Source organism: Cornus florida, unplaced genomic scaffold (genome assembly GCF_030987335.1).
Source record: "Cornus florida cultivar Cherokee Brave unplaced genomic scaffold, ASM3098733v1 CherokeeBrave_3.0.0_Hap2_Chr01, whole genome shotgun sequence".
NCBI classification, from domain to species: Eukaryota; Viridiplantae; Streptophyta; class Magnoliopsida; order Cornales; family Cornaceae; genus Cornus; species Cornus florida.
The window spans coordinates 85,366,416-85,381,681 of NW_026775571.1; the positions used below are offsets into that span (position 1 = coordinate 85,366,416).

The 15,266-nt window shown below is 33.0% G+C and overlaps 1 protein-coding gene across 3 annotated transcripts; it reads left to right on the forward strand.

Moving 5' to 3' along the window:
- The first annotated feature begins 8,208 nt into the window (after positions 1-8,208).
- Positions 8,209-14,589, forward strand: LOC132303936 (O-fucosyltransferase 23). Of its 3 annotated transcripts, XR_009481455.1 has the most exons (6): positions 8,209-8,682; positions 8,876-8,978; positions 11,259-11,314; positions 12,116-12,186; positions 12,569-12,764; positions 14,188-14,589. XR_009481455.1 is itself a non-coding variant. In XM_059801396.1 (3 exons), exon 3 carries the CDS (start codon positions 9,232-9,234, stop codon positions 10,588-10,590), a length of 1,359 nt encoding a protein of 452 aa, XP_059657379.1. In that variant the 5' UTR covers positions 8,215-8,682; positions 8,876-8,978; positions 9,171-9,231; the 3' UTR covers positions 10,591-10,893. The 3 variants fall into 3 exon arrangements, 1 of the variants encoding a protein (XP_059657379.1); XR_009481449.1 differs by having other exon boundaries at positions 12,116-12,764; XM_059801396.1 differs by lacking the exons at positions 11,259-11,314; positions 12,116-12,186; positions 12,569-12,764; positions 14,188-14,589 and adding an exon at positions 9,171-10,893 and having other exon boundaries at positions 8,215-8,682.
- Positions 14,590-15,266: the final 677 nt, after the last annotated feature.

A 15,266-nucleotide genomic window follows, 5' to 3' on the forward strand; every position in this document is an offset into this window, starting at 1 on the left:
TATATAACATTATTTTATCATATCTCAACTATTAGTATAATATCTACTTGTTTATATCTTAAATAGAAACATATAATAAAATCTACGCAATGAAGGAATCTGTCTTAAGATTGTTGGTAAAATATATGCTTAATGTGACTTTTAAGATATAACAACCTTTATACTAATATGTCATGAGATAATTAACAATATGCTAATAAATCATTAATTAAATATGCAACTCTATATTTAATTAAATATACAAAATAAAGCAATAAAATAATAATAATATGCAAGGAATGAACCTGGACCGAGGCTAGTATTGGATACTATATCCTTAAGACAGATTCGCCCCGCTATGGTGCTAACGGACTCAGTGGCGTCTATCTCCCAGGATACAACGGTCTACATCCACCAGTAGCAGCACTACAAACTCGTGGATACGGCGAACCTCCTCTGTGTAATACTCTCTCTGACTCAAAAATGCATCTATGCTATATAAATGCTGAATTGAGTGCAATTCGAATCAAATGGTTCGGACCAATCTTAATATGGCTCGATGAAATTGGATTAGGGTCTAAGTGGTTCGAACCACTTAACCAATGATTTGAACCCACTTGGGTTGGGTTCAAGTCTAGAGAGGGAGATAGAAGAAAATGAAAATGAATGAATTACAAATGATCTAAAGGGGGTTATTTATAGAAACAGAAATGCCTTTTCGAATGGGGTGCGTCTTTTCATCATTGGACACAACCATTGCAATAGGTTGCAATGGTTCACATGGTATCTATTCACCACTAGACACATCCATTCCAATAGGTTGCAATGGTTCACATGGTGTCTGTTCACCAATAGACACATCCATTCCAATAGGTTGCAATGGTTCACATGGTGTCTGTTCACCAATAGACACATCCATTCCAATAGGTTGCAATGTGCCTTTTCGAGTGGGTGCAACTATGGGTTATGATGGTTCGGAAAAAGGTGTAACCCTTTGGAAAAAACTAAAAGTGGTTTTTTAATTTAAAAGGTGTAACCTTTTAGAAAAACTAAAAAGTAGTTTTTTTAATTCAAAAAAACCAACCACCCAAAAACCCCACTCATTTGTGAAACCCATTTAAATAAGCCCAGCCCAAAATTAGGCCCAATCCAAAATTCCAAAAAAGAATAATCTGGACTTTACAATTAGGCCCAAGCCCAAGCCCAAGCCCAAATCCTAAACTCAGCTTATTTAAATTTCAATTTGTTTCAACATTTTTTCCATGTGGGACAAACACTTCCCACATTTTGCATACCCATTTAGGCTTATCAAAACACTACACTTTGGAGCTAATTTCTCATTCATCCGGAAATGGATTTCAGAAAGTAAATATACCATGTTCATCTCCTTGCGGAGAGAAACGCGCTTGTCTAGAGATCCGTAAAAAATTATTAGCAGAATCTATTTCAAATCTCATCCAAAGTTTATGTTTTTAATGCCCCCATTTCCAACACAAAGTTGCTTGAGCCTTGCTTTCACGACCAAACGAGACATTTGGAGCATTACTGGCATTTTGCAGCCAAAGGATGATCTCACAATAAGGCGTTGTTTCCAATTTTAGTATTGCTACCGAATGATCCCCTTGTGTCGATTTTAATATTGATGATAATGAAGCCAGCTATATAGCTGATCTTCTACTGGCAGCTGATTTGTCCATTCAATAAATTGACAAGGCTAACCAATTTCAGTATGTGACTGATTTTTCAGTTGTCACAAATGGTGACTGATATTCTGACTAACACTGTTGCTAATTGGATTTTTCGGCAACATGCAACTGTTATTCCACTGATGATTGATCTGTAGCGAGTTACGATTGATATTCTGGTAAACCATATGGCAGATGCAATATTGGTTGCCCCCAATGTGATATTTTGGCCAACTTTTATTGATTTGTTTGCTCACTAAATTGGCAAGACTGGCCCATTTCAGTATGAGGCTGATAGCCTATCCAATTTTGTTGCCGATAAGTCATCTATTGCAATTGATTTACCATTGGCTGCTCGATAATAATCATGTTGACTATATGGTTGATATTCTTTGTCATTAAGGGTCACAAATCATTGTATCTTCTATGGTAATCTATCAGGTCAGTCACTTCAGTATGCGAATTCCCGTACTTTGGTCAATTAACCTTTTAATAGATAACATCCATCATATCAATAAACGACACATTAGTAATTGGTTTATCTTGATCTTCCAATAGTGGCTGATCTACGATCATTGATGGATGGTAATATTTTGGCCATGCATATGGTTGCTTGGCCATCGGCTAAACCCCATATACCAGAGATTGTGGTACATGAACCAGAATATTAGTACATCGACTGAGAAGCCGATTGCACAATGTTAAAATCAACATTCATCTTGCTGAATCATTGCAATTCTTCTCGACACAGGTCCCATCGAGCGTGCAAAATATGTTGACCACTAAATCGACAAGGCCTACCGATTTAGAAAATGACAAATGTGGGCTTGTCAAAACCAAAAGCTTGATTTGATTTTGTAAAGATCTGGTCAAACCTAGTTTATTTTATGAAAAATGTTAAACATGTAATTAAGGGAAAAAAGAACATCAAACTTGATGGGTTCAAATTGCCTTAAGTGAACAAGACTTTAAAATGAAAATGAAATTAGATTGAAATGGAAACTAAAGTTACCGGAATAGGATTGAGAAGGAATGGCAAGGAAAGAAAGAATGAAGGATTAAAGCAAACATGATCAACTAAGGAAAGCGAGCTAAACTAGGAAACTAAGTGAATAAATTAAACTAAGACAGCATGGATAAAGAAATTTAATTAAAACTAGGATGTGTTACCCTTTACAAAGTTACTATTATTTATGGTATTCGTAAAAAGTCCTAAAATACCTAATTTTCTAAAATAAAGCTAAAAGATTACAATTGGATTCCATACTCGTCCAAGTGAATTTTTCTTCTAATTCAAAAGTCACGTGTTGATGTAACTATATAATATATAAGTAAACATTTAAGATTAACACAGTAAAAAACTTACAGATTCAGTGTGCACTTAAAATTCAATCTAATTGACAATGTGATGGAAGGAACGAAGGCTTTTGAGTAGTAGGTTTTTTGTTTTTTTTTAAAGAAAAACCCTTGTTGATAAGAGTCCTTATTATAGTCCAAGCCCAACAAAAGCCCATATGACTCACCAGCCCTTCTTTGCTTGCATCAACAGAATTGGAAAGTCAACAAAAAGTAAATATTTCTTAATAGCCGTCGGATCAGATGCTGCTCAGATCCACACCACGGATCCACCGCGGAATGGTCTGTGTCACGTGCGAGTACGGAAACACTCGATACTCGCGCCATAGACAATCTGAACCGTCCGTTTCAATCGATGCGTCCAATGTGCGGTCAGGAGTTGGGGATTCAATTTCTGACATGGCAGTGCTCCCCACAGGTTTCACGGCGTGCATGCATTGCAAAGGCAAGCCTGACACGTCATTAAAAAGAGAGAGCGTTATAAGTGGAGTTTTTAAAAAAATAGGGGGCACAGGTCACGGAAGATTTGTCTTGTCAGGTTTATCCAGAAAATGCCCTGCAAGTGTAAGTTATTTAAGTGGGACACACCACTACAGGATTATATCCAGAGTTTTTCTAGCCATGTGGGCCAAATTCACCCAGTAATGGCATACCCAAAAAAATGCCCAAAGAATTTTAAAGGCAAGCATTAAAAGTACCAACTATTATTATTATTATTAAAAAATCGAATCCTAGATAATTAATTAAGTTGAGATTGGTTTTATGATTTTGACTTTGTACAATGACAAGGCCTATGCGGGAAGAGTTAAAAGGGTAGCTGTGTAAGCTGTAAGTCATAATACAATTTTATAATACATGTTATTTATTATTCTTGTGTGAATGATAAATATTTTTTAGAAATTAAATATTTTATATAATATATATTTATAACTAATGGTTTTGTAACTTTTGTTGGTCTTTTTAGATTTCAAACCCAACCTTACCCTAATTAATAGTTGTTCAATTTTGTAGAATTGAAAATGAATCGTTTTATCGAACAAAGTCTATACAGAGATGCAGTTTGACCTTTCTAACAATTTTTTCCACGCTCTTAAAGACAATGACAATTCCTTTATTTATTTTTTCTTATTCTTTTATATTTCCTAAAAGGTGATTAAAGAATAATGTGGGAAGTTTACACTGTTATATAACTTACAATCCTTTTCCAGTTGTTATTGGATTTTCATTTTTTTATTTTGATAAAGAATCTTTAGTAAGTATATATTATAATTCTTTCTCAACATATATATTTTGTCCGTCTAGTTAAGAGTAACACATTCACTTTTGCTCCAATTATAATGTTAACTTTAGTAAAAGATAAAGAAGTACCATCATATTATAATGGATGAAACGTAAGTTTGTGACAGATTTAACAGTTTTTTAGGCTTGATTTGGTTATATATATATATATATATATATATATATATATATATATATTTAACCTTTTCAGATAACTTTTTTTATTTTTTGGAAAGTAAGATTCTCATAAATTTCTTCAAAACTATCTGTAAAAGAAAAGAAATGGAAAAGTTAAAAAAAAAAAAAAAAAAGAGAAGTGATATCTTCACTTTGTTAAAACAAATTAACAAATATAATAATACTATCTTTAAAATTGATGGAACAGATTATCAAAATAAACCCTATATTCAATTGTTAGAGGAGACCATCGCGTGGATTTAGATTGCGATAAACAGCAATATTTGCAATGAAGCAAATAAAAATATTACACATCATTTTAAATCAAGGCTTAGAGATAATAATTGCGTCTTGAAGATAATTAAAATATATTTTATAATTTACAATTGAACTATAAAAATGACAGTGTTATCTTTGAATTCAACCAAGTGAGATTCAACTATTTGTATATCCAGCCCTCTATAAACAATTAAACACCTTACTAAGTTGAACAGTCTCAGATTACTTTATCAAGTAACTGACCAAACAATTCATCAGTCACATTTGATTCAACGCATAAATGTAAGAAAAATTCATAGAAAATAGAAACATGATATACACGATATAGAAATTATGTTTGAAGAGAAAACTAAAGCGAAAACGTTTTTCAACCATTTACCTTTGCTGTGATACTGCATTATTGATTTCAGACATTTTACTGCATATTTATAGAGGGTTGGGAACGTTCCTCATTAGTTGAAATTGAGAGAGGCGTTTGTCCATCAACAAATACATCTCTTTGCAAACAACTCTTACTACATTAAAATAAAGCATCACAACTCTTAAATATATATAGATAACTATTCATTCAAACATATGAATAACTAAATATTAATTAATTATTGTTAGACTATTAATTTTTTACTTACATTAAGATTATGTATCCATTTGAACAATCCAGTTCGATTTCACCAACCAAACAACTTGATTTTTATGTGATAAAATAAAAGGCCAATATACTAAAATATATGTTAATTTTTTTTTATAAAAGTATATATATAGAGTATAATTTTGAAACACATTCCAAAGCAAATAGACTATTATCTCCGACACCATTTTCTTCTTAAACAAATAGATTCTTTAAAAATAATGCCGCTGAGAGCTTTTGGAAGAGTCGAGGACATGTTCTCGACCTCGAGGTTAAAAAAAAAAATTGCTTCGAAGACTTGAAACATGTTCTTACTTTAATTAGTTCGAATTGGTAGATACTATGAAGGAGGATTATTATAGTACATCTATAAGAAATAAAGTTGGTAGTTGCAAAATTTACCACTTTATATTGTCTCCAACACCATTTTCTTAGCAAACAAACAGCCCTTGAAAATCGCTTTAATTGTTTACTCTTACTTTGGCTAGAGTTGGTAGAATTATTATAGTATAACTGTGAGAAATAAAGTGGGTTGGTGCAAAAGTTAGAAAAATTGAAGAACACACATATATGCAAACTATACTCCAACGGAAAGGATATAAAATGAAGTAGAGACTATCCTAGATAATTATTATTTTTAAAAAATAATAATAATAATGATGCAACGAGGGGGGTATTATATGAATTTATTCGTATATATATGTAAAAATATATAAATTTAGTATATGTATTATAATAAGTGGGACCAAGTCAGAGGGGGCACGTGCCCCCTGGACATATACTTGCTTCACCCCTGATTACAACTGTAAATTATATGTATTTTATTTATGAGTAAATGGATGAATTTGAAATCAAAGAATTTGAGCTTAAATAAAAAGAAAAGATGACCTTAAAACTATATTTAGAAGTCCAAAGTTATTTTGAATTAGATGTATGAATACAAGGTAAAAAACTAAATGTAATTTTATTTATTTTTTTTCTTTTTAAGCCTTCGTTTGTTTCGATGTAAAATATTTTTTTCAAAAAATATATATATTTTTAAAGTAAAATATATATATATTTTGAATTAGATGTATGAATACAAGGTAAAAAACTAAATATAATTTTTTTTTTCTTTTTAAGCCTGCGTTTGTTTCGATGTAAAATATTTTTTTCAAAAAATATATATATATATATTTCAATATTTGGCAAAAGTTTGGTTGAAGTCGAATATATAGAGTAAAGCATTTAAAATAACTTATCGAAAATTGATAAATAAATTATTATTATTAAATTTTAATATTTTTTCTTTATAAATACTTTACGATGACCAAAACTAAAAAATATATATATATATTTTAAATGGAGCCTAAAGGAATAGTATATTGGCAATCTCCAAACCGAGGAAGGTTGGTGCCTTTTAAAGAAGCTATTAGTTAACATAATTAATGTCTCATAACTTTGGACTATTTAAAGAACAATAAATGGTGATGGGCAACAATTGGGCAATTGAATAGTCTTAAAACACAACCACAAAAGTTAGTATAACATTTAATACAATTTTGTTTGGCAAATATTATACTTAATACATGCATGCCTTGACTACTATATTTTTTATTAATAGATCAATATTTTATTATGATTCCCTTGGAAGAAGGAAAATGAAAAGATAATCTTACTACTACAAAATATTAGAATTACATTAACTCCAACTTGATGGTCAAGATCTAATCGAACCAATTCAAGTTTCTTAACAGTGATTTTTTAATTTTTTTTCTTCACTTTTTTTTTTTAACTATTTTAGGTTTGACAAACGGTAACATTGCACAATTGAATTTCTTGAACAATGATTGAAGGAGATTAAAAGCAGACACATACAAGAATTAGAAAAGAAAAATGATTTTTAAGTTGATATAAGGAAGTGAGATCTCTACTTTAATTAATTAAAAATGGTAGGTTAAATGTAAGTTGAACAATTTTTCAAAATTGGTGTCTCTCTCACATTTGTGTCGCTAGCCCTCTAACTCTCAATCTCACTTTATGTAATGCAACCGACTTTATGTAACTTTGGTAAAACAATTCGGAAAATTAAAAGTTCAAACGCAAACTCAAATATCACTTCTCAGGTGTGACCTTGGAAATATAAAAATAATAGAACTAATCTCAAACTTGTGAAACTTGGAAATATGAAATAATTTAATATATAATCACAACTACTCCTTAATAACGGAACATTTTGCAACGGGAAACATGCCCCCTAGTGGTTTGAAAAGTCTAAGGAATGTACAAGGATATTTTTGACAATTTAAATTAAATAAATTTCTTTATAGTTCATTCACATGTTTCCTATCTCATACCAGGATTAAAAAAAGAAAAATGATTTTTAAGTGATCTACCTCTAATTTTCACGCCATTTGATTTAAATTTTGAATACGGGTAGCAAATAATATATTTATTTGGAAAGAATATAGTGATAACATTTTACTCTTGAGCTAAACACAATATAAATTGTTTAACTGAAAAGCAGCCGGTGAGGGTTTATATATATAATATATACAGTAATATATATATAATTTCTAAACCTTATAATATATATATATATATATATATGTACATGAAATTAGCTGGGTTCCACGTAGGTACAGGTTGGTCAGATGAACCAAAATAGGTGGCCCTTTTATGTTGAGACAGTTTAGGTTTTCATTTCAACTCACCACTCTCTCTTTGTCGTCGTCGGTCTCTGACAGCTCCTTATACATACCTTTTCGTCGCTTTCTCATTTCCATTCCCAATTTTTTCCATTTCAATACCCATAAGATTCTACTTATTTACTTCTATATTCTCGAATCTTCATAAAGAAAATATATAGTATATATTTTCCATTTGCTGCTTCCAGAATTCCTTACTGCTGTTTGGCTCCTCATATTTACTTCATGCCATTTATTCCCCCTTCCAATTCCCTCCGATTAGTTCCTTTCTCTCTCTTATGTTGTTTGGCCCCATTATATTTCCTTCTTGCCACTCTCCCCCCCTCTTCAATTTCTTTTTATCTTAGAATTTCTAATTCCACCTTGGATTTTGCTGTTTCCAGACATTCTTTTTGTTTTTTTTTTTCTTTGGTGTCATGATTGTGATGTGTTGGTTTTGCTTTTGACTTCAGAGAAATTGCCTCTTCTCGACTCCTTTACATGCCGATCATCATCATCATCTCATCTGGTTTTTCTTCAGAATTCAGATACTTTTATCATCAAAACCGAATTGGGTTTATTCGTACCGTCTTGGAATCATTCTGCTAATCAATGTCTTTGCAGGAATTCAAAGGTTATATCCATATTCATGCATAATTTGCTTTGAAAATTGATCTCTCCCTCCCTATATATATATATATATCGTCTTGTTCTTGGATCGTAAACAATGAATCTACTAAAATATTCATGATTTCTTTTAAATGAATTTTGGGTGAGAAAATGGATAGGCTCTTATGCTGTTTTGATCTCTTTGTTGATATATGCAGATTACCGGTCTCACATTGGTTTTTCTGGCACTCCCCTGATCATTTTTGGTATCAGGGCTTGAATTAGTCTTGTCTATTTCAATCAATTATCGATTGAATTAAGGTACATAATTAGTATATGGTCTTGTTTATATGAATCCTTGTGTTTGTTTCTATTCCTAGGTCATGTTTAATATATATATATATATTTTTCCCTTTTTTTAGCAAAAAAAAAAATTGTTGGGCTTAAAGTGTACTTTCCACTGGTGAAAATGACTAGTGTATTGAAATGGGTTTCTTGTGATTTATTTAACAGCAAAGTTGGATTGGATCATTGGAGAGAGCTGTAGTTTTGTAGGATTGCAATGATTTAGTCAATGTGTATAGAAGAATCTCAAATGGACTGGTGGGGTTGCAAGCACTTGAGATTCTTAGGTTTCTCTTTAAACTCTCTCACTTGCAAATGTCTGGCTTTGGTTGTCATTGCTCTGGCACTTAGAGCTGCTTTGTTTCCCACGTTCTCTGGCTTTGGGAGCATTGAACAGAGTGACCTTTTAGTAATACACAACCTTTCTTTTTCTTTAAATTCGGAATTTGGAGTTCGGAGATTCAAGTTCTTGGAGGTTCCACAAATTGTATGGGGTTTAAACAATCAGAAGATTGCTTTTGCGAGAGCTTGCTTAACTGCAAGAATGCTGAATCGAACTCTTTTGATGCCTAGCTTGAGTGCTTCACTGTTTTACAAAGAAATTGATCTCTTGCAACCCATTCCATTCGATAAGGTCTTCCAATTCGAAAGGTTTAATTCGCTTTGTAATGGTTTCATCCAACTGTCTCGTTATTCAGATATTGTAAATCGAACTGATGTTCTTGAGCTGCAAAAGGGAAGTGGAAGGAAGTGGACGGTTGAGAGAGATTTAGATCAATTGAGACAGTTTGGCAATGATCCGTATGATGGGTATGAGACAATTCGAGTAGTAGGAAAGAACCCATTTCTGTGGCACGACCACTGGCCTGTTAAGGACTACGCGAAGGTCTTCGAGTGTTTAGTTTTGGTGGATGAAATTTCAAAAGAAGCAGATAGAGTTGTCTCGAAAATTAGAGAGATAGGAAGAGAGATGAGAAGCAAAATTGGGTCTTCACAAGATGGTGTTGTTTCAGGGACGGCTTTGCTCCAACCAGTGCCTTATGTAGCTGTTCACATGAGGATTGAAAAAGACTGGATGATTCACTGTAAGAAGCTAGAGCAAAGATCAAAGGTCAGCGAAATTTGTAGCAGCAAGGAAGAGATTATGGAGAGAGTGGGGAACATCGTGGGCCTAGAGACCCCAATGGTTGTTTACCTTGCCGTTGCTGATACTCTTCTTGAAGATAACTCTATCTTGAATGGATGGAAGGAGGGTTTAGTTCCTTTTGAGAAGAAGAAATTGGGTGTTGTTGGAATTTACAAGAAGCACCCATATCTCATTCAATCAGCTATTGACTATGAAGTTTGCTCAAGGGCTGATGTGTTTGTGGGGAACAGCTTTTCAACATTTTCAAGCCTTATAGTCCTTGAGAGAACACAAAAGATTATCAGCATGGGTGGTTCAAGACCATGTGCCATGGATGTAAGGTGGCCTTCCTATGCTTATAATATATTGGGGGAATCTAAAGGCCCTCGTCTATGGATGACAAATATGTCGGATTCAAACTTACGAGCAATTAGCTATGGTTCAAATGACATATCTTGCTGAGTTCCATCTACCATTGCGTGTGCACTCCTTTTTGGCATATATTATTTGGTATAGTTTCAAGGATTCTTTCTGTAAACAAAATCAGTAACATAGATACTGAAAGTAGCATCTAGTGCGGAATCAATATTATAGCTTGCATTCATGTAAAATTGGATTCTTTATGTCTTCTTGATTCAATTTATATCCGTTACTTTTCGGGTCATATTCATCATTTTTGTATTGATCTTGGGGTCATACCCTCTGTAAACTTGTTTTAAAATTTATTTTCTTCCATTTACAGTTGATGATTCGATTTACACAGCAGCTTTCCTTGTAACTGCATTCCTTTTTGGATTTCCTCTTGTATCAGAGAAATTTGTATCTGTTTTTTCAATTTTACATGCACCGAGAACATTATTAACTAATGGCACCCTGAGGTCATGGGAATTGCAGATGATGGACAAAATCCTGTTCATTGGCTTAGTGTATGTTGGTTAATCTGGAGAAAGAGAAATAACTTTTGACTCCTTAAACCTATTGGGTTGTGTTATAAATCGTTTAAAATTTTCTTGGTTTTCTCTGATCAAATAGTAAATAAATATTTATTTTTCTCACAAAATGTTCGCTTCTAATTTCATGTTTGGGATGATGAAATAGTGATTTGATGTTAAAAGTCCTTGTGATAACAGAGTATCAAAAGTCATCGGTCCTTCAACTGTTGCTCTAGAGGGATTTCATTTTTCAGGTAATTCAAACCATTTCTATCATATTTGTTCAGTGAATCTCATTTTCACCTAATATTGTTCCCTGGAAGGTCAAGCTCTGTATCAAAGAGTTCGATTTTTAATTTTTTTTTTTATTATTTTTTTCTCATGCCGAAATTATAAGCCTTCTTTTTTGGCTCAAGGAGTTACTTCAATAGTATATTTCCTTGGTGAATTTGTCAGCCAGTGAGACCTCTAGGCTAATGATAGACAGTCCTTGTTTCTATTGATTAAGATCCAGTTCAATCTCTTAGTCTTAGATATTTCTTGGTAATGGTTTAAGGAAATACTAAAAACACCATACCACCTTTCAAAAAAAAAAAAAATTCATACTACTATATCTTATCGGCTAATTTTTCTGTTACTATATAGTAATTGTTGAGACCTCTTGGCTAATGATGGTTAATCCATTTTTCCATTGATTGAGTGTGAGTTCATAGTCGTTAGACAATTCCAGGCAATAAAACTATCAAATTGAACGATCCCATTGCAATTTTATGCTACTTATAAACGAGCAGATTTCATTCTCCAAGCAATTGGAAATGAGTCTTTCTCATTGCATGTATGCAATTGTGTGTACTGCATTTGTGCAGTGTGCGAATTGCATGTAATGTAATGCAAATATACACTATTAAGGCTCCAATCTGCTTATGATGTGGATGTTTCTGTTTATGATGGTGAGGATATCTGATCACCCTGAAGGTGTACGAATGTAATTCTGATTTTACAAATGTACTATGTTTGCTCAAATGATGTGATCGAGTGTTTGTTCCTTGCCATAGGTCAACAGATTCGATGGCAAGCTTCTGACTCTCTCCGTATAAGGTGTACCGGATGTAAGGCAAGATAAAAGGTGAGTGAGCTAGCTAATTAACTTTCTTTTTCTGTTTTTTTTTTTTTTTGGTCCTTTCTTCTAACAGTCAGTCTAGAAACCTTGATCTGTGGATTGGAAGTTTAGATGCAATGCCACTAGAACAAAGGTAGACCAGTGCTAGCTTATTAACTTTGGTTCCTCCAAATTTAACAATCAATTTTACATTTTTCTTCATGTGGATCAGATGTTGGCCTGTCCTACCCAGGTAGAAGATTATTCCCCAATTGTTATCTACAGTATTAATTAGATGATTTTGAGTTTTATTGATTTGCTGAATCCTTTGAGGGCTCTTGTTCTTTGAAATATCTTGCTGTTTACTAATATTCTATATGGTTTAAATTTACTCTGATCTGCTCCAAAGGAGTCCTTACACTCAAGCATCAGACATCATGGGCCGCAAGGTAGGAAGCCAAGTTTTCATAGGTGCATTCTGGTTTGGGCTCCGACTCGACTTGGATCAATAAAGTTCGGGTGATGCGGGTCACTTTTCAATGGCACTGAGCCAATACTTCCTGGGCTGATAGGACCATATTTTCTGGGGCCTTAACAATAATAAGGTATGTCCTCATTTCTTTCACAACTACTAGTTCTCTTACTTCTTAGTCACGATAGAGGTGGTTGAAGCTTTTTAACTTGAAAAAAGGTAAATAAATAAAGAGAAAATGAAAGAGAGTCAAAGGGGAAAAAAAAAAAAAATGTCTAAAGTTGTTCAACCTTCATTAAAACAATTTGTTAGCGATGAATCGGGACATTATGTCAAAAGGGACTCATATGAAAGTAATGTGTGGTTGTCAATTAAAATGACAGGTACCATTTATTAATGCAGATTACCTACCCATATACACGCATAATCTTGAATGTGTGTTTCCATCAATAATTTTACGCAAAGGCAACCGTATATTGTAATTTGTACATCCACATCAAGAAAACTCAAACCATATATATGATTTGGCCCACAATGACAGTATCACTTGAATAGATGAGTACTCAACCCACACTAGGCTATAATATGCACAAACTTTACTATTGTGTCATCCAGCATCTTCGAATAGATAAAACTTCTGACTGGTTCAATGTCAATCTGTTGGGTCCCTTTTGTTGTCTAATACAGAAAACTTTGCTTTTACTTCAATTCATGTTTGTATAGAGAGGACAAAACGATATACTAATTTGAAATTATCCTAGAATATATTTCATATCATTTGGTGTGATCGTGACTTTTATTTTTCTAAGTCTTGTGTTTTGCAATATTAGGGAGATTAATTGACATAGACAGCCTTGTTTTTGTCCTTGCATGGTAATATAATGAGGCAATTTGCATCAGCGGTGTGAATAAAAACATTATTGTGCTTAGATTATTGACCAAGATAGGTCCTTTGCTTGAAGACCAAGATGTGGTTAGCTTGAATTTTTCTTGGGTTGCAATTGAATAAGTTGGATGTATATGCATTTATGTATATATAATATTTATATATTTGTTATACTGTGACCACCTTATAAGTACTCACCATAGAACCTTAAACCTTATCAACTTACATAATATCAAAAACCAATATATATCCACATCATTATAAACTCAAAGCTCTTATTTATTTATTTATTTTTGATAGGATTATAGAAATGAAAGCTGAAGTTGGTCCCCCGCATTGGCGTGTATTGATATTTGGTTGATGTATGAACTGACAATACAAATCTAGGCGTATCATTGTTGTGTTTGTCTAGCAGCCTTGGAAATTTTCAAATAATAGACAGCTCCAATCCTGCCAATTTAGTATTCTATGCATCATCCAGAACTTTGATTCCACATATATGAACAGTTACTTGTCAATTTTATGACGGAGGTACATACGATAGGAGTTTTTCGGGACAACATTTTGGCTGTGTGTTGCTACTAGTCAAGGAAGGAAATTAAAATTATACTGTAAAATATTTCTTTTTCTTTCTTTCTTAATTAAAATTTTCTTGCTTGTTTGTTTGTAGGTAAATCTCTCATAGACACATTTGTTACATTGGAAATTCAAACCCTCGGTCTTTTTATTTGAAGAAGGGAAGACATCACTTAAGACTAAGCCATGGTGCAGGCTCGACTCCTCTAACGAGTCTGAGTTGGGGGCGATATAGTGAACTGCAGACTCGCTCATGACTTGGAATGACTTGACGGGACTAGGTAAAGAATCAGCATGGAAGCGGGAGAATTGGAGATCGAACCCCATTTTTGGGAGAGGAGGGGTTATACCATTGGGCTAATTTACCCATTGGTGGGGTAATTCCGCTTTGATAATGTAATTTCCTACACCTAATGCATTGAAAATTATGCTGTTTTCTGTAAAAGATTCATCTCATCAAGTTTTGATGACAACTAATAAATTAAAAAGACGCTGATTGGCTTTCTACATTACAATTATCTTCTTTTTCATACATCCAAACATGGATATTTGCAATAGAGAGTCAATTTTAGGCGTGGAATTGACAATTATCTCTTGAGGTTGCTTCCAAGTAATTGGCATGAATTGACAAGCATCTCTTTTTTGAACTTGCTTCCAAATGCACTATTGGCAATGGGCTGATTCATCATTAAAAAAAGTTTGTTACCCTTTTATATATCCTGTTGAACAAAATTATCAGAAAATTAGAGTCTACTTAGTTTGTCAATCACAAAAGTTCTTAAGAATTCAAAAAAATAATTCTTAAAAGTATTCAGAAAACTGTTATAAAAGACCATCAATTAAGTAGGTTTTTGTATAATTTTTTAAATTTTTTTTTTTTTTTTTTTTTTTTTTCAATTCGGGTTGCTTCCTTCAATGAGATCTCAGTTTCTCCACACACACACACACACACAAAAATTTAAATGTTAATGGATATAAATGTCAACTTCTATGTGTCAATAGATACATTGTTTCTGTTGGCTTAGCATGCACGTCGAGCAAAAGACTTTTGAGGTAAATCAGAATACTGTCGACACACTATAAAATTGGTCACCGCGTGAGGCTGTACTATTCATGCACATCTTACAGTGGTGTCAAATCATTTGATCTCAACAAGGGACGAAATTTTCTTCC

Excerpts from the sequence above, each read along its gene's own strand:
- LOC132303936 (XM_059801396.1), top strand. The coding sequence starts at position 9,232 with ATGTGTATAGAAGAATCTCAAATGGACTGGTGGGGTTGCAAGCACTTG.